Source organism: Oncorhynchus mykiss, chromosome 14 (genome assembly GCF_013265735.2).
Source record: "Oncorhynchus mykiss isolate Arlee chromosome 14, USDA_OmykA_1.1, whole genome shotgun sequence".
NCBI classification, from domain to species: Eukaryota; Metazoa; Chordata; class Actinopteri; order Salmoniformes; family Salmonidae; genus Oncorhynchus; species Oncorhynchus mykiss.
This window is the reverse complement of record NC_048578.1, coordinates 19543797-19564155: the sequence shown is the minus strand read 5'-3', so window position 1 is coordinate 19564155 and position 20359 is coordinate 19543797. Positions and strand designations below refer to the sequence as shown.

General features: G+C 40.0%; 1 protein-coding gene across 1 annotated transcript in view; it reads right to left on the bottom strand.

Moving 5' to 3' along the window:
• LOC110488955 (GPI ethanolamine phosphate transferase 2) overlaps positions 1-20359 on the bottom strand; it is a 119558-nt gene that overhangs the window by 84720 nt on the left and 14479 nt on the right. The window contains exons 3-4 of the mRNA XM_021561447.2: positions 16268-16477; positions 14745-14933 (exon numbers count right to left, since the gene is read on the bottom strand). Of these exons, the coding sequence (XP_021417122.2) occupies positions 14745-14933; positions 16268-16477 (399 nt within the window). The remainder of the gene's footprint in view (positions 1-14744; positions 14934-16267; positions 16478-20359) is intronic.

Genomic DNA, 20359 nt, shown 5'->3' with positions numbered 1-20359 from the left:
AAATGGCTTTCTTCTTGCCACTCTTCCATAAAGGCCAGATTTGTGCAATATACGACTGATTGTTGTCCTATGGACAGAGTCTCCCACCTCAGCTGTAGATCTCTGCAGTTCATCCAGAGTGATCATGGGCCTCTTGGCTGCATCTCTGATCAGTCTTCTCCTTGTATGAGCTGAAAGTTTAGAGGGACGGCCAGGTCTTGGTAGATTTGCAGTGGTCTGATACTCCTTCCATTTCAATATTATCGCTTGCACAGTGCTCCTTGGGATGTTTAAAGCTTGGGAAATCTTTTTGTATCCAAATCCGGCTTTAAACTTCTTCACAACAGTATCTCGGACCTGCCTGGTGTGTTCCTTGTTCTTCATGATGCTCTCTGCGCTTTTAACGGACCTCAGAGACTATCACAGTGCAGGTGCATTTATACGGAGACTTGATTACACACAGGTGGATTGTATTTATCATCATTAGTCATTTAGGTCAACATTGGATCATTCAGAGATCCTCACTGAACTTCTGGAGAGAGTTTGCTGCACTGAAAGTAAAGGGGCTGAATAATTTTGCACGCCCAATTTTTCAGTTTTTGATTTGTTAAAAAAGTTAGAAATATCCAATAAATGTCGTTCCACTTCATGATTGTGTCCCACTTGTTGTTGATTCTTCACAAAAAAATACAGTTTTATATCTTTATGTTTGAAGCCTGAAATGTGGCAAAAGGTCGCAAAGTTCAAGGGGGCCGAATACTTTCGCAAGGCACTGTATATACACACACAACTGTTCAAAAGTTTGGGGTCACTTAGAAATGTTCTTGTTTTTGAAAGAAAAGCACTTTTTTTGTCCATTAAAAGAACATCAAATTGATCAGAAATACAGTGTAGACAATGTTAATGTTGTAAATGACTACTGTAGCTGGAAACGGCTGATTTTATGTAATATCTACATAGGCGTACAGAGGCCCATTATCAGCAACCATCACTCCTGTGTTCCAATGGCAAGTTGTGTTAGCTAATCCAGGTGTATCATTTTAAAAGGCTAGTTGATCATTAGAAAACCCTTTCACAATTATGTTAGCACAGCTGAAAACTGTTGTTCCGATTAAAGAAGCAATAAAACTGGCCTTATAAGGATGTAGTGCTTACAGAACATCTCATGTCAAGTGTTACTGAAGTGCTGTGGTTGCAGGTTCACCTGCCTCATCTAAAGTATATTATTATAGGGTGTTGCTATAGACTACTAAGTGCTAACAGTCATTATCTACATAATGTGTGTGAAATGCTTGATAGTGTATGTGATGTAAACAGAGAGGTCTACGTTCTTGGGGATCTGACTGGTTTTCATCTAGCTCAAGTGGAATCTGCTCACTGTAACCAGTGCCTGTAATCTGGTTCAGGTCATTAATCAACCTACCAGCGTGTTTACAATTACTACAGGAACTGGATCATACATATGAAATGATCACATTTTTAGTAACACTATAGAACTTTGTTCTAAAGCTGTATTTGGACCCATTGGATCCAGTGATTGCAATATAGTGGATATATCCAGGAAAGCCAAAGCTCTAAAAGCTGGGCCTAAAATAGTGAATAAAAGAGCATACAAAATATTCTGCTGTGACTTATGTAGATGACATTAAACATAATTTGTTGGTCTGATGTGATTAATAAGGAACATCCAGACGCTGTACTTAATACATTTTTGAAATTGCTTCTTCCAATTATTGATAAACATGCACCTCTTAAGAAACTGACTGTTAGAACTGTTAAGGCTCCATGGATTGATAAGGAATTGAAAAGTTGTATGGTTGGGGCAAAAGGAGTAGCAAATAAGTCTGGCTCTACATCTGACTGGCTGACTTAGTGCAAATTGAGAAATTATGTGACTAATCTCAACAAAAAATAATAAACTATATTATGAAGCCAAGATCAATGATATGAAGAATGATGGGAATAACTTTGGAGTACTTTCAATGAAATGATTTGCAGAAAGACAAATTCAAATCCATCTTTCATCGAATCAGATGCCTTATTCTTCACAAAACCATTTGATGTTGCGGATTATTTAAATGATTACTTCAATGGCAAAGTGGGCAAATTTATGACAACAATGAAAAGTGAGTCATCGTATTAATGCATTAAAAAATATATATAATAAAAGAAAAGCATTGTAAGTTAGAATTGTGCAATGTTAGTTTAGGAGAGGTGGGGAAATAGTTGTTGATCAATAATGACAAACCTCCTGGCATTGACAACTTAGATGGAAAGCTACTAAGGATTCTAGCTGACTATATAGGCACTACTCTCTGTCATATCTTTAATCTGAACCTAGAGGACAGTGTCTGTCCTCATGCCTGGAGGGAAGCCAAAGTAATTCTGCTACCCAAGAACGGTAAAGTGGCCTTCACTGGTTCAAACAGCAGACCTATCAACTTGCTGCCAGCTCTGAGCAAACTATTGGAAAAAATGTGTTGGACCAAATTAGGGCTGTTGGTGGTCATGACATTTTGTCAGGCGGTTATTGTCATGCAAAAGACTGCCGGTCTCAAATCAAATCTCAGGAGACTCCCAGTTAGATAGCAAATGTTCCTTTTTTCCAAAAATATTTATTTTTGTAGGTGAAATAGCTCCGTTTGTTCTTCACGTTTGGCTGAAAAATCGACCAGAAAATGCAGTCACTACAACGCTGAACTTTTTTCCAAATTAGCTCCATAATATCGACAGAAACGTTGTTTAGAATCAATCCTCAAGGTGTTTTTCACATATCTATTCGATAAAATAACCGTCGGGACAATTGGTTTCTCATAAGAAGCGATTGGAAAAATGGCTACTTGTGTACTTTACGCAAGATTTTCTGCGGGAGCCATCATGTGACCACTTGCTAAATGTGGTCCCTTACGGCTATTCTTCAAAATAAATGCGTAAAAAGACGTCACAATGCTGTAAACACCTTGGGAAATACGTAGAAAACGTAAGCTCATTCGTAGCTCATTCACAGCCATATAAGGAGTCATTGGCATGAGCCGGTTTCAAAAAAATGCGTCACTTTATCTGGATTTCGTCTGTAACATCAGTTCTGTTGCACTCACAGACAATATCTTTGCAGTTTTGGAAACGTCAGAGTGTTTTCTATCCAAAGCTGTCAATTATATGCATAGTTGAGCATCTTTTCGTGACAAAATATCTTGTTTAAAACGGGAAAGTTTTTTATCCAAAAATGAAAATACTGCCCGTAGAATCGCAACAGGTAAAAATCCCCAGCTACAATAAACGCAGCCTCAGGATATATGGTTTCCAGTTTGCATAAAGTCCAGTGAAGTTCCTTGAGGGCCTTCGTGGTATCTGCTTGGGCGGGGGATATACACGGCTGTGACTATTATCGAAGAGAATTCTCTTGAGAGATAATGCGGTCGGCATTTGAGTGTAAGGAATGCTAGGTCAGGTGAACAAAAGGACTTGAGTTTCTGTATGTTGTTATTGTTACACTATGAGTTGTTAATCATGAAACATACACCCCAGCCCTTCTTCCCAGAGAGATGTTTCTTTCTGTCGGCGCAACACATCTAGAAACCCGGTGGCTTATCCGACAGCATATCCCAAGAGAGCCATGTTTCCATGAAACAAAGAATGCTACAATCTCTGATGTCTCTCTGGAAGGCAACCCTTGCCCTAATTTCATCTACCTTGTTGTCTAGAGACTGGACATTGGCGAGTATTATACTCGGAAACGGTGTGCACGCCTTCGATAGACTGACCAGGAGGCGACTTTGTTTTGGGTTGGCCTCTGGGATTAGATCTAATGTGCTGGGTGGTGGTCTGGACAAAGGATCCGCTTCGGGAAAGTCGTATTCCTGGTCGTAATGTTGGTAAGTTGAAGTTGTGCTTATATTCAATAATTATTCCCGGCTGTATGTAATAGCACTTAAGATTTTCTGGGCTAACAATGTAAGAAATAATACATTTAAAAAAATAATACTCCACAGTTTCCTAAGGACTCGAAGCGAGACGACCAACTCTGTCAGCGCCATCTTGCTTATTTCTCAAGATAATTGACCGTTAATGAACAAACACGTTTAGCATCTCCAGGCATCCACGCATACAAGTCACTGATGTGCACCTTTGGAACATCTACATTTTAAAAAGTAAATTTAATATACACCATCACAATAAATACATTATTTATTTTAGTTATTATAAGAAACATTATGAAATGAAGAAAATGTAATTCAGAAGAACAGAATATGAGTTGGCCTACTGTATGTTACCTGGCTGTGTGCCATGCCATAGGCTGTAGGCTAGTTCATTTAGCAGACAAGAGACTGTATGCTTAATGACATGCCATTACTTTATATTATATGATTGTATAGTAAGAAGAATATAATTGAACTTAGCTGGAAAAAAATTAAGGATATTTTTCCCATTGCGGAGCGGGTGCACATATGAAGTGGCTATGCTGAGCGTAAAAGTGATTATTTGAAACAGGTTCTATATGCTAGATTTAGAGTTATTTGGCAACTTAGAATGTCTTAGGGGCTGCAACTATAGGCTACTGATGATTTCAGAAAGTCGCAATAAAAGCTGTGTTCCGTTCCTTGCCTCAGGCTGCACATGGTGTTCTCTCATCAAGCGATCTTATCTTCACTCATCAGACTATTCTCAATTGAATCTAGTCTTTACAAATTATTTTGTATTTAGATTGTCCATTATGAAACGGGCAGGAACATGGGCAGGGGGAAAAATACATGTCAGCAGTATGCACTCGAATAGCTGACTCATGACTTTTGGTGTGGTGGTAATAGGGTCACCTTAGACCAAATACAACGACCAAATACAACGCTGTTTCTCTGTAAACAAATTAACTAACTTTCAGCATGCTTATAGATAAGGGCACTCAACATTTACTGCACTGACACAAATGACTGATGATTGGTTGAAAGACATTGAATATAAGATTGTGTGAGCTGTACTCTCAGATTTCAGTGCAGCCTTTGATATTATTGATCATAACCTGTTGTTGAGAAAACTTGTGTTATGTCTGTTTAACCTCTGCCATATTGTGGATTCAGAGCTCTCTATCTAATAGAACTCAGAGGGTTTTCTTTAATGGGAGATTCCCTAATGTCAAAAATGTAAAGTGTGGTGTACCGCAGGGCAGCTCTCTTGGCCCTCTACTCTTTTATATATTTTTTACCAATGACCTGCCACTGGCATTAAACAAAGCTTGCGTGTCCATGTATGCGTCAGCAACCACAGCTAGTGAAGTCACCGAAAACCTAAACAAAGAGTTGCAGTCAATGTTTGAATGAGTGGCCAGTAATAAACTGGTCCGGAACATCTCTTAAAACTAAGAGCATTGTATTTGGTACAAATCATTCCATAAGTTGTAGACTTCAGCTGAATCTGGTAATGAACGGTATAGTTGTTGAGCAATTTTAGGAGACTCAATTACTTGGTTTTACCTTAGATCACAGGTGTCAAACTCATTCCACGGAGGGCTGAGTGTCTGGTTTTTGCTCTTCCCTTGTACTTGATTGATGACTTAAGGTCACTAATAAGTTAGGAACTCCCCATACCTGGTTGTCTAGAGCTTAAATTACAGGAACAAACTAAACCTGTAGACTAGGCCATTCATGGAATGAGATTGACACCCCTACCTTAGATTGTAAACAGTCATGGTCAAAATATACAGGTTACACAGTTATAAAGAAGGTGAGTGGTCTGTCTGTGAAAGATGATCTGCTTTTCTGATACCATACTCCACAAAGCAAGTCCTGCAGGCTCTAGTTTTATCTGGATTATTGTCCAGTCATTTGGTGAAGTGCTGCAAAGAAGGACCTAGTTATGCTGCAGTTGGCCCAGAACAGAGCAGCAATTATTGTTTTTCATTGTAATCAGAGAGCTAATATCAATACTATGCATGTCAGTCTCTCTTCGCTAAGAGTTAAGGAAAGACTGACTGCATTGCTTCTTGTTTTTATAAGTAACATGAATATGTTGGAAATTCCAAATTGTTTGCATAGTCGACTTACACACAGCATTGACAGACACACACTTACACCACCAGAAATGCCACCAGGGGTCTTTTCAAAGTCTCCAGGTTCAGAACAAATTCAAGGAATTTGCTACCGCAAGGCAAGCGAGAGGTACCAATGCACCAAGTCTGGGACCAACAGGACCCTAAAAAGCTTCTATCCTCAAGCCATAATACTTCTAAACAGGACTGCTAAATAGCTAATCTAATGGCTACACTGAGTACCTGCATTGATCCTTTTTTGCAGACTATGCACACACACATACTTGCACTGACACTGACACTCCAACACAAACACTTCATACGCCCACACACACACATAACATGCACACTGACGACACACACACACACACACTGCAACTACTGTCTATTATATATCCTGTTGCCTAGTCACTTTACCCTTACATATATGTACAGTACATAGCTAACTCAATTACCTCTTACCCCTGCACATCAACTCAGTATTGGTACTCCCTGTATATAGCCATGTTATTTTCTACTCTCAGATAAATATATATATATATATATATATATATATATATATATATATATATATATATATATATATATATATATATATATATACACACATATATAAATTGAAGTCGGACGTTTACATACACTTAGGTTGGAGTCACCAAAACTTGTTTTTCAACCACCCCAGAAAATGTATTGTTAACAAACTATAGTTTTGTCAAGTCGGTTAGGACATCCACTTTGTGCATGACACAAGTAATTTTCCAAACAATTGTTTACAGACAGATTATTTCACTTATAATTTACTGTATCACAAGTCCATTGGGTCAGAAGTTTACATATACTAAGATAAACAGCTTGGAAAATTCCAGAAAATTATGTCATGGCTTTAGAATCTTCTGATAGGCTAATTGACATAATTTTAGTCAATTGGAGGTGTACCTGTGGATGTATTTCAAGGCCTACCTTCAAACTCACTGCCTCTTTGCTTGACATCATGGGAAAATCAAAAGAAATCAGCCAAGTCTTCAGAAATAAAATTGTAGACCTCCACAAGTCTGGTTCATCCTTGGGAGCAATTTCCAAAGGCCTGAAGCTACCACATTCATCTGTACAAACAACAGTACGCAAGTATAAACACCATGGGACCACGCAGCCGTCATACTGCTCAGGAAGGAGATGTGTTCTTTGGTGCGAAAAGTGCACATCAATCCCAGAACAGCAGCAAAGGACCTTGTGAGGATGCTGGAGGAAACAGGTACAAAAGTATCTATATCCACAGTAAAACGAGTCCTCTATCGACATAAGCTGAAAAGCCGCTCAGCAAGGAAGAAGCCACTGCAGACTACGGTTTGCAACTGCACATGGGGACAAAGATCATACTTTTTGGAGAAATGTCCTCTGGTCCGATGAAACAAAAATAGAACTGTTTGGCCATAATGATCATCATTATGTTTGGAGGAAAAAGGGGGAGGCTTGCAAGCCGAAGAACACCATCCCAACCGTGAAGCACGGGGGTGGCAGCATCATGTTGTGGGGGTGGTGCACTTCACAAAATAGATGGCATCATGAGGTAGGGAAATTATGTGGATATATTGCAGCAACATCTCAAGACATCAGTTATAGCTTGGTCGCAAATGGGTCTTCCAAATGGACAATGACCAGAAGCATACTTCCAAAGTTGTGGCAAAATGGCTTAAGGACAAAAACGTCAAGGTATTGGAGTGGCCATCACAAAGCCCTGACCTCAATCCTATAGAAAATTTGTGGGTAGAACTGAAAAATCTTGAGCGAGCGAAAACCTGACTCAGTTACACCAGCTCTGTCAGGAGGAATGGGCCAAAATTCACCAAACTTATTGTGGGAAGCTTGTAGAAGGCTACCCGAAACGTTTGATCCAAATTAAACAATTTGTATGTAAACTTCTGACCCACTGGGAATGTGATGAAAGAAATAAACCTGAAATAATTCACTCTCTACTAAGACTGGCTGTCGCCATTGGTGTTGTCTAATTGGGATCCTAATAAAATCAAAAATCTATTTATTAATTTGAGCCAGTTTGCTACAGCAGGATAATAATCCTGCAGCAACAGGAAATTTGAATTATTTTGTGGATTATAATTAATTGACATGGCTTCTTTTTCCCAAGCCAGCTTCAAACTATGGGGGATTGGGAAATTCTGTCTTTGGGTCTTCAATAGAAAGTAATTTAAGATTTGGTAAACCCATTGTCGGGCTCTTCCGAACTCACCAGGAAGCTAGTAGCACTGCATCAGTACACCCTAGTATTTGAACAAGCCACATTTCACGAAAATGTCTAGGCATATTTATTCATTCAAGAAACAATACTGAACCACAGAAACAGTATAAACTGCAAATGTGAAGACAGTAGGGCTTTAAGTAATAATCATTGGCACTGCGTGGAAAAAGGGGCAAAAGGCTAAGGCTAAGGCCTCAACCCCCCAAAACGCTTGCTCGACTTTGATTGGTGTTTAATCAGTGAGTCTAGGACCTGCTTGCTGCCACAGCTCTGTGAGGTGTCCTGACTGCCGGGCAATTTGTATTTCTGATTAAACAACCCTAGAGCCTCTTCAAGCGGGGTGTTTAGCACCAGCAGGAAAGTGTCAATCTGCCAGACATCGCAAGTTGCAGGTGCAGTCTGTTGGAAAGCAAGGAGACAAACATTGAAAAGTCTATCAGCGATGAAGATCGATGAACTGCGGGCGGAAAAATAATGTCCTTATCATCCCAGATTGGGTTATTTGTTCAGTTGAGTCTATAAGGAGGCAGAGCAAAAGTATTTTATTAGTATCCCCATTAGCTGTTGCCAATTAGCAGCTACTCTTCCTGGGGTCCACACATAACAGGGGAGATATACAAATTATCCTTCCCCTCTCCTGCAATGAGGCAGCCATTGTGACTTACGATGCGGTACTGCCAGTGTGCTCATTTGTAGCTTACCAAATACATACGTTGCCGTGCCCTATTCCGATTGATTTAATGCCATGCTGCTGGGAGTAATCCACAAATTGTAAATGTTGCATATCTCGGAATGAACAAGAAAAACACAAACTAAAAGTTTATTTTCCACAAAAAAAAAAACTCCTCTTATCCCAGCTTCAACAAAAGACAATTTGATATGAGTGTTCAACTTTTCACACAGCAAGTTCTGTGGGTGACGGGGAGTGCAATATGCAGCATCATAACAGAGTTTAGGTCCTTTAAATTTTTTTTACATTTGAGTCATTTAGCAGACGCTCTTAACCAGAGAAACTTACAGGAGCAATTAGGGTTAAGTGCCTTGCTCAGGGTCAAATCGGCAGAGCCTTGACAGCTCAGGGATTCGAACCAGCAACCTTTCAGTTACTGGCCCAACACTAACCACTAGGCTACCTACCTCACGTCATTCCCAGATTGTAACGTGGGAAAGTGATGTGCTAGGAGAATAGGGGCTGACCCTGAGGCAAATTGTTGCAAGAATGAAAAAGGTAAAAGGATGAGAGATGGCAGTGTCCTGCATGTCACCCTCCTATTACCGAGGCCAGCACTCATCAGAGCTTTAAAAATGGGAAGAAAATCTATACTTTCAAACCAAATGACAAACGTTCTGAGCATCTTTGCTGAAAAGTTGATTGCACAGATGCCCACACTGAAAGAGAGAAAAATAAAGAGCTGTAACTCTCATGCCTTTGAATGTCATAGTGACATGAAATGTCATACCAAAATGGATAAACGCATGGAAGTTCTCTGGGTAGTCGCACAAAGAGGATGTTTTTATGGATTCTTCTGTGGCTTGAAACAGACTATTCAAAGTGGTTCAACTCACAATTGAAGTCTGAAATATTCTGGTTTCACCTTTTAAAAATTCACAGTATCTGTAAACATCCTTTGGGGGCTTTGTAAGGAAAATGTTTTACCTGCCCAAAACAATCCCAATCACATTCTTTGAGGTTCCCTTAGGTCATTTCCACGAGTGACGAGAGACCGCTTTATCGGGCAAAGCTTTCTGTGAAGACCTTCTACTTTTAAGAGGTTCAGCTTTGACTTTCTACATTCACATGCTCAAAACATGACATTTCAAGTAGTCAAGGTATAATTGTATTCTATTTGTTAATTATAATATGGATAATGCCTTGCATCAGCTGTTCAAGAATTGATCCATACATTATTATATGGGTGTGCATCTTTCTTTAGTTATTCAATCCACATATTGATACATGTGCTTCAATATGATAGAGGAACCATTTAATACAATAACATGGTGCAATGTCTGGCTTGGCCTAACGGTAATAAACATCATAAATGTGTTGGATTAAGGATAAGACCAGAGTGACTGTGGGAAAAGTATTGTCCTGTATGTGTATAAGGGAACATCCTGCCCTTTAAGACAGAAACACCAATCACTTGAGGCTGAGACCAAAGGTTAACTTGCAGCTGTGCTTTAGAGACATACTTGTCTTAACTTTCTCATTTATGCTATGAAATACCTGTCTGTACAGAAATCTACACCAAACCTGTCTCTCTCAGCAACCACCCCACCTTCTGCATGACATGCCTCCAACCGATCCTGCCCGGAGTGCAACGCTCAGATCAGGGGCAGAAGCTTTCAGATCAACAAAAATCTGAAGAACTTGGCAGAGCAGCTGAGAGAAGAGGCGAGACAGGAAAGGGCCAAAGTTAATTGGTGCCCAGACCAACACCAGGAACTGAGCCTGTTCTGCAAGCTCATCTGCCTGGTGTGTCGGGATGGAAGCGAGCACGTCAGCCACTCAATCAGGCCTCTCAGAGAACAGGAGAATCAGGTGAAGAGGGAGGTGTTGGTTTGTTGGTTCTCTTGTTATTGCGGACCTCAGGACAACATAGAATAACACAACCACCACTTACAGAAAGAGGAATCTTCTGCTCTGAACTAAGATTAACTCCTGGGATGCAGGCTGACATGGACATGGCTGAGTTTGGGGGGTTTCTAAATTGATGGATACCTAAACCACAAGGTGATGTAATCTGCAAGACTGATACTCCATCCTACCCTAGAAAACGAATGGTTTATTCTGTTTGTAACAACATTCCAGAGATCATTGTAACAAATTCGTATGAATGTTTTAACCATTTTTATCGCAGTATTTAGGTAACCCTCGTACTTGAATTGCTTTGTATAAATATACTAGTAAACACATAGCACATCCTGAAAAACGATAACAACAACGAACACATTCATCTGAAAAAAAACACTTACATTCTTTCCAAAATAACAAATAGAATTGATAAAGTGATTATGCATGTGAAAGAAAGTGTGAATGGCTGGTCATTTAAAGCAGCGGTTCCCAAACCTTTTTGGTGGGAACCACACATGCGGAGATCATCCGTTCACCTACTCTGCGTCTCACAAAGACACGGCGGTTGGAACTAATAAACTCACATTTTGACTCATCAGACCAAAGGACAGATTTCCACCGGTCTAATGTTCATTGCTCGTGTTTCTTGGCCCAAGCAAGTCTCTTTTTCTTATTGGTGTCCTTTAGTAGTGGTTTCTTTGCAGCAATTCAACCATGAAGGCCTGATTCACACAGTCTCCTCTGAAGAGTTGATGTTGAGATGTGTCAGTTACTCTGTGAAACATTTATTTGGGCTGCAATCTGAGGTGCATTTAACTCTAATGAACTTATTCTCTGCAGGAGAGGTAACTCAGGGTCTTCCTTTCCTGTGGTGGTCCTCATGAGAGCCAGCTTCATCATAGTGCCCTTTGCGACAGCAGTTGACAACATTTTCAAACTTCTTGAAACGTTCGTATTGACTGACCTTCATGTCTGAAAGTAATGATGGACTGTAATTTCTCTTTGCTTATTTGAGCTGTTCTTGCCATAATATGGACCAAATAGGGTCATCTTCTGTATACCACCCCTACCGTATCATAACAACTGATTTAGCTCAAACAAATCAAGGAAAGAAATTCCACAAATGTAACTTTTAACAAGGCACACCTGTTAATTGAAATGCATTCCAGTTGGCTACCTCATGAAGCTGGTTGAGAGAATGCCAAGAGTGTGTATAGCTGTCAAGGCAAATGGTGGCTACTTTGAAGAATCTGTTATGATATGTTTTGATTTGTTTAACATTTTTTTGGTTACTACATATGTGTTATTTTATTTTGATGACTTCACTATTATTCTACAATGTAGAAAATAGTACAAAGAAAGAAAACCACTGGCATGAGTAGGTGTGTCGAAACTTTGACTGGTACTGTATATCAACCTCCGAAATCGAGAACCAATTATTTCGATACATTGAATGGTTGCATACACTGAAGGACGAACATTCAGCGTATACAAGAAATTGGTTCTCACTGGTAAACATACTTCTAAATTCAATTGATTACAAGTTCTGTGTGATCTAGTTCCTGTTTGTGTGTGTCCTGGCTTTTCCATTTAAAATGTGTGTACTCCACAGTGCAGTTCTACTTTCAAGTACATCCGAGGATATGAGCTGAACTGAATGCATTATCAAAGAAGTCTAAAGTACAAGAGGGATGTTGTTGATGTTCATGATGTTGTTTCATGGCTAATGCTCTACTGCTTTGTGTGAGAATTGGCCCCCTGCCCCTCTTCTAAAAAGTGAAGTCTTCTCGCTCTGGATGATGGAGATTGACCTTGGGATGAGGAAAACCTGTAAGGACATGTCTATTTTACACTCGTTCCTCTCTCTTCCTCTCCGTTTAACTGGGATATAGTCACTCCCGTTGTCTGTAGACAACATGATATCCTTCCTTAGGGAGCTTTTTAGTCATTCAGTTTTTATTGTTATTCTTTTGTTTTTTATCCTCGTATGTTTGTTGTGTACTACATTTTTTCAGCGTTTTTTCCATGCATTCCATGTCTGAAATGTGCTGTATAAATAAAGCTTGATATGATTTAATGGTAGAACATCAGTCCTTTGTGTAAAGACAAGGATTAAAAAGGCCTAGACCATGGCTGGTCTGGAGCTACGCGGTTCCTAGAGATGAAAGGATTTTTAGTTAGACTATCTTCAATAGATTAGCCTTCATAAACTGACAGTAACTATCTTTGGTACCTTAATTATATTATTTCCTTATTTTCTGGGGAGAGTGTTGCCTTCAGCAGCCATTACACAGAGGGGGAAAGAGAATAATCTAAACCTCAGTGGACCAGACAGTTTAAATAAGTGGGGACAGGATGTTGACACTAGCAGATATGGCAGATTGTGCCCGCAATGTTTCCTCTCTTGTTGTTTCGGGGATCGGTGGATTCAGCAGTGGCAGGGAACAGACTCACAACGTGGCTGGTTTAAGGGAGTTGACATATCCTGATCAAGCCCGGATTTTCTTTGCCTCCATATTCCCTTTCATCGAAGGCTGTGAGAACCCAGAAGCAGGAGTATATTTGACAGGGCTGCTTTCAGCACCATGGAAAAACATGCTTAGAAATCAAAATTGTGCACATGAGAAAAGACAACAGAAGATGTGCCAGAGTGGAGTTGGCCTTCTGAGCAATCCATTTTGTTACAGATTGTTGTTTTTCCTCCAAAAATGAAGAGGCTGTAACTTGGAAAGCTTCAACCCAAATCCTGTTTAGTTAAGCTATACAACAAAAATACACCTTTGATGGTCAAGACAACACCAATTCAAGTAAGCATATTGTCAAACATGAACTTAAACCATTTAAGTAGCAAGACTAATGGTTTAGAAAAGCCTGCCCTAGTAAGAATGAGCATCTTCAATGATGTCCAGAGTCCCTCCACCTCCGTTTTTAGAAGTAGCCACTGCCCAGTAGCTTGTCCATTAACAAATGTCAGTCCTATTGTATTGTGTGAACACTAAAAATAGCAATTGAATCCCTCCCCCTCCAGAAACTGTAGCCCAGAATGCATGTTGTTCCGCAGTGCAGGTACTGGCTTCTCCTTTATAAATCAGGGCAGGACAAAGTAGGCCAGAAGCTCAAACTACCTTTTTACCGGCGGAGCCAAGGAAGCCTGCGTTTGATTGTCTCCCAGACGACCACTATGCACGATGCCTCATTTATTTTATCACAGCACTGGCACAGCGTGAAGAAACAGGATATCGGTAGCTCTGCAAGGTAATGAAAGTCACTGGAATGTTTTATACCTCGAAACCCATTGAAAGTCTACCCGTTATCTCAGTCATCTAAGGGAACATACTTGGTGGGTTTTTCACAGAGCTCTAAGAGAGACTCAATGGGACCACAATAGAATATATTCACATTTACACAATGGTACTGTGTAAAGAACAGTAGAGGCAACAGCAGCAGGCTTCCACTGGGAGAGTTTGGAGCCTTTGAAGCACAATTCATTCAAAGAGCTCCCTGCTGAATATGCGCAAGAGTTAAAAAGCTAGCATGGTTAAATATGCACAAGAACACCGTTTTCAGTCAAGATCCTATTAAAAACAGGAAAAGGACTGTTGAGCGCTTCAAACTAATTTATCAAAACAGGACATTCTCCCAGAAACAAATGATGATATTTGTCATTATTTTCCAGACGCATTACAAGAAGATGAAAATAAACGGGATCGTTCGTTTTTCTTAGAATATTGATTAGAACAATATATACACAGACTATATCTTTCAATTCCTCTCTGGCAGTGAAATGGACTGCCTGAATATAATGCAAATGTGCTTTTTAATTTCACAAAACAACCCATTGAGAATGAAAAGGCAACATCTGAACTCCAAAGTAAATATGTGTCATTTTGCTATTGAAAAGTAGGCTGCTATACCTTTAAGATGAGGGAGCCATGAATCTTCTTGAGGATGTCGTCCATCTCCATTAGTTTGGGCTGGATGAGGGAGCTGTGGGGTCCACTGATGTGGCCGATGTGGTCCAGGCCCAGGTAGTGCAGGATCAGAATGTCCCAGTCGTCTCTCTTCAGGGTGCTATCCAGGTGACGCGTCACGTTGTTGTCAACCTAGGAAAAGTCAGGGCGGACATACAGTATCAACACAGAAAACTCCTGATTGTGTCATTGTTTCTGAATCTGACGAGCTGTGTACAGTATAGGGGTGTGACGTTTAAACTAATTTAGGATCGTTAGTGTTTAGAAAAAAATCTGTTAAGGAAGCATTATTTTTTTTTACAAAATCAAAATCACAGTGCAGTTATAGCAAAACTACTATTAACGGTCCCAGTCACGATCATAAAGGCAAAAACTTCAGTATTACAAATACCTAATGCAACAATGCTGTAAGTAGTAAATTATTTGCCATGGATATAAAGCGCTCAGCACGTCATCGTCATTAACAATTGGAAAAATAGTGAGACAGGGAAGCGACAGCAGCAAAGTTCTGTATGGCAATTCTTTGAGAAGTTAAACGAGAAGGCGATGAAACGCTAACTCTGCGAGGTGGAATTGAGCTACAGTGGCAGTACAGGTGCAATGCTGAAAGAGAGGCACCGTGAGACCCAACCCATTGCTGGCAGCAGTTCGATAAGGGGCGGAGTGAGGAATTCACAGCGCTGATTACAGAAATAATTGCAGTTGATATGCAGCCATTGTCAATGGTAGAGGAAGCCGGCATCAATACCCTAATGGCATATCTAGAACCAGACTAAAAGATGCCAGAAATCTGACATTGTACAATGATAGCTCTGCAAGTATAAAGCACAAGCTCTCAAACACCTTACGTGGTGATAACAGCAGATTGTGGGACGTCTATGAACACGCTGTCATACATCACTGCAACTAGCCATCATATTGATGATAAGAAGCACGTACTGACAACTTGGAGGAGAGGCACACAACAGAGAACCTAAAACAGCATCAATACCATCATTGCTGAGTGGGTGAGGACAGCAGTAAGGTGAGCACTGTCTGGTATGGTTTCCACAAGTTACCACAGCCACAAATGTAGGGATGTATGTAAAAATGTATGAAAACAAGAAGTATATTTTTGGTTTTAATTTAAAGTTAGGGTTAGGCATAAGGTTAGCAGTGTGGTTAAGGTTAGGGTTAGAATTAAAATCACATTTTAAGAAGAGAAATTGTATAAATAGGCTGGGTTTGAATTTCTTGCAGTGCTAACTAGTGACAAATGGTAGGCATATGGGGTCATATTCAGAACCACATCTGAATTGTGAATTCACGTCATTTTTATTTTTTTTACATTTAAACGTAATACATATTTTTTGTTTTACATTTGTCACATCCCTAGTAGAGTATGTTTGAAATATTACATAATAGAAAAAGATTCAACTTCAGTCAATATGACCCTGACCTTCAAACAGATAACGACCCTGACTGACCTCGGTGTAGTCGGACACGAAGAAAGAGGTCGTGCCATCGTACTCCATGAAGTGCTTGGGGAAGAGCTTCACCCAGGTGTCGTCCCCGTAGAACACCATCCGCTTGCCCGCTGCCTTGGCCTGCCAGATGAGGTTGTCCTCCAGCAGCGCTGGGGAGTTCAGGTTCATCACCACGTCGATGAAGCCCGGGATACTACCTGTGGTCAGGGCCTAAAGAGGGAGCAGAAGGGGAAGGGCCAAGGAAGTTTGTCAACCTACGTATGTAAGCTAGCAATAGGCTAATTATGCAACATATTACCAGATGTAAAGGGTAAAAATCATTGTCTCTGTGTAGCATATCAATGTTAAAGAAAGAGTAAAAATAATTGTCTCTGTGTAAACTATCAATCAGTGTTGTGTTGTTTGAGACCACCTAAAGTGAGACTGATTCATGACCAAGACTAGAGCAAATCGAGTCCGAGTTAAGACCAAGACCGGAGTGGGGGCACGACCGAGTCAAAACCGATAAAGAGGGGATCAAGGGGTCTGAAACAGAGTCAAGACCAGAAAAATGTGAGTCCAAATCAAGACCATGATTTAATTTTGTCAAACACCACATAATAGGAGTTCAAAATGTCCAGTATTTCTGTGTTCCTATTTCAGAACAACATATGGATACTTTAGGCATTCAGAAGTAAAAACAAATGCAGGCTGAGGGAAAATAGAGCCACTCTACAAATTATTACTAACCCAAACACAGTGGGGAACAATGGGCCTTCCACACCTTCAGAGAAGGGCTAAGGATTTATAAAATAATTATTATAATAATCAGTTTTTGTTGGAAAGGAAATGGTTAACACTGCTAGTCTCTGGGGAGATACATCTAGCTAGCTAAGTCAGCCATTGGCTAAGCCATCAGAAGCTAGATAAAAGGCATCAGCCAACTGTATTAGGGCAACATTTTGGAGTGACAGTGGAATCAATCACTCAACATTTTGACTTACTGGGTGGAGCTGTTTTACAAAAGCGTAAGGAAGCGTCTGCCTTCTTGAAGGCCAACACTCACTGTTCAATAGCGGGCAGTAGCTTTCCCACGGTCAAGTAGCTAGCTTTTGTTGTCGGCTAGTTTGCCGCTGATGCAGCAGGTGTTATCAAAGAGAATGTTGTTGCTAATTTGTTAGCTTCTCTCTTTTAAAGAATAACTTTCAAGAAGAAGTTACATTTCAAATTAAGATTATCTGGTTAGTGGAACTGTGTTTTTCTTTGAGAATAACTTGTGTGTGAACCATTGTTGCATTTAAAGTGGAACTGAAAGCATTTTAGCATCACTCCGATATGGTCATTTTCACGTTTTCATAAATTCATAATGTTTGGGTATTGGCGTATACTAAGGCATTTGTGAAAATGATGTAGTAATATAGAAAGGGAGAGTGGTAATGTATTTGGACAATTAGACAATGCAGTAAATAAAACATCGGTCTTATCCAGGACCAGAGTCTATACAGACCGGTGTGCTATAGTCAATCACAGCTACACAAAACACACCTGAATGGATTTCTGCAAATATTGCATGTAAACACCATGGGAGTCCTCTTACATTTGGGAACTTTACACTCCTATTGATCAAACAACCATGAAAAGGTAGGCTCTCTCTAACTCAGTTATGCATATCAACAAGATCAACAACTAATGCTAGCCAAAGCAAGATGAGCTAAAGTCTAACAAAGGAACATTAGATAAACCCTCTCAAACATTTTCAGCTAGTTGGCCGTCAAAATTGCACTGATAAACGTTGGGGAATTTTAGCCTCCTTGTCCTTCTTCAGTTTGCCTACCATGCTTGCCCCAACCAAGCACGCAAGCTAACTGGCTAAAGTTGGCTAGCTAGCTTCTTCCAGACATAAATGAGAGAACCCCCCCCCCACTCTGACCGTTTTACTCATCGTAGCAGAGCTGGTTAGGCTGCCTATATGTTATCTAGAGCGTTCTTGACTAACTATGACTATTTTGCCTAAGTTTACTGACACCGGCCATATTATGTGGGTGTTGCGCGTTCGTAAATTCATTCTTAGTTCTCAGACGAGAGTGCTCTGAAATCAGAGGAGATAGCGAACTCAAGAGATATGCTAACTGGATAACAGTCGTTCAAGTTCTTGCTAGCTAACCAAATGACCGTTTTTGTCCAGAATATTGAGTCATTGAAACTGAAACATGGCAGCAAACAATGTCCCAGGCCAGCTGTGATTTACAACCTGATAGCAATACTTCCTGCACTACCAAGAAATGTATTGGTTAATTATATTAATCATGCATTGAACTGCATCCATCTCTTCTGCCAAATATGCCTTAGTGTACGTCATGGAAAGTTGAGTCAAATTTATTTTTAAAACGTATAAAGTTGGTTCTGTAGCAGAAACTGGGAATTTTATATTTTTTACTGATATAATGATATTATTCTATTTCATATGTGTAAAGTAGTTGAAACACTATCAGTTAGACTTTAAGTCACTGTTTACTCTGTGTGCTAAACATGAAAAGTGTTTTTGGAATGGGAAGAAATAGTTGTACATTTCAATTGGATAATGCTTAATGGTTGTGTGTTTGTATTCTTATGATTGGGACCTACTGGCTAATTATGTCCAAGTCTATGGACTGCTTATACTTTAACATCATGCTGTGTGTGACTGCTGTCTTTCCATCAGCCCTATGCAGTGGTGCCTGGAGAAATGGGTATACTCTAATTTTGCCAAAAAGTTCCCAAATGGCCCGCCCAGCGAAGAAAAGGCACGTGTGTGAAAAATGTTTTCGTATGTTTTTTTTTTTTTTTTTTTTTAAAGAGTTTTCCTATTGATCTTTCTGATTTTCACTTAAAAAATATTTTTTTTAAAAGAAGACAACTTTGATCGTCTAAGTTTTCAACGGTGCTCAAACCACATCAATCTGATTGGGTGGGCCTGTCAGGGCCTAGCTCCCCAGTGGGTGGGCCTCTGTCCACCTAGGCCCATCCATGTCTACCCTACAAACAGCACACGATGACAATTGCACATCACAAATAGCCTACTAACCAACCCTTAGAAGTAAACTTTTTCAATACCTGGTTTGCATACCCATTGTTGCCTTTGTTAGCATTTACTGTTAGATCTTATGAATTGAAACATCTTTCCTACCATACCAGCTACCGATTGAGCTGGTATGGTAACCAGTTGAGAGCTGCACACTTGCTGCCTGCAGATGATTTTCCGCTGAAACTAGGCTGTGTGTGCAGTGCGCATTTGAATATATTTCACAGGGTTTGCGATTGTGTAGGCTACTTTGTGCATGACTTCTCTATTGTACTACATAATTGATAAATCATATACCTCCTCTACACTACCATGATATGCAGTAGAGATTAAGAAGTGAGTATACGCAATGCGCCCTCTGAATGAAAGCTGATAACTATGAGTGTTTTACTCTGCTGGTCTCGGGAAGAAATTACGAGTCCTTACTAGAGGTTGACCGATTAATCGGAATGGCCGATTAATTAGGGCCGATTTCAAGTTTTCATAACAATCGGAAATCGGTATTTTTGGGCGACGATTTGCCGATTTTTTTAAATTATTTAATCTTTATTTAACTAGTCAAGTCAGTTAAGAACACATTCTTATTTTCAATGACGGCCTAGGAACGGTGGGTTAACTGCCTCGTTCAGGGGCAGAACAACAAATGTTCACCTTGTCAGCTCGGGGGACCCAATCTTGCAACCTTACAGTTAACTAGTCCAACGCAATAATGACCTGCCTCTCTCTCGTTGCACTCCACAAGGAGACTGCCTGTTACGCAAATGCAGTAAGCCAAGGTAAGTTGCTAGCTAGCATTAAACTTATCTTATAAAAAACAATCAATCATAATCACTAGTCAACTACACATGGTTGATGATTATTACTAGATATTATCTAGCGTCCTGTGTTGCATATAATCTGACTGAGCATACAAGCATACAAGTATCTAAGTATCAGCACCTCTTCATTGTGCATCAAGCATTGCGCTGTTTATGACTTCAAACCTATCAACTCCCGAGATGAGGCTGGTGTGACCGAAGTGAAATGGCTAGCTAGTTAGCGCGCGCTATTAG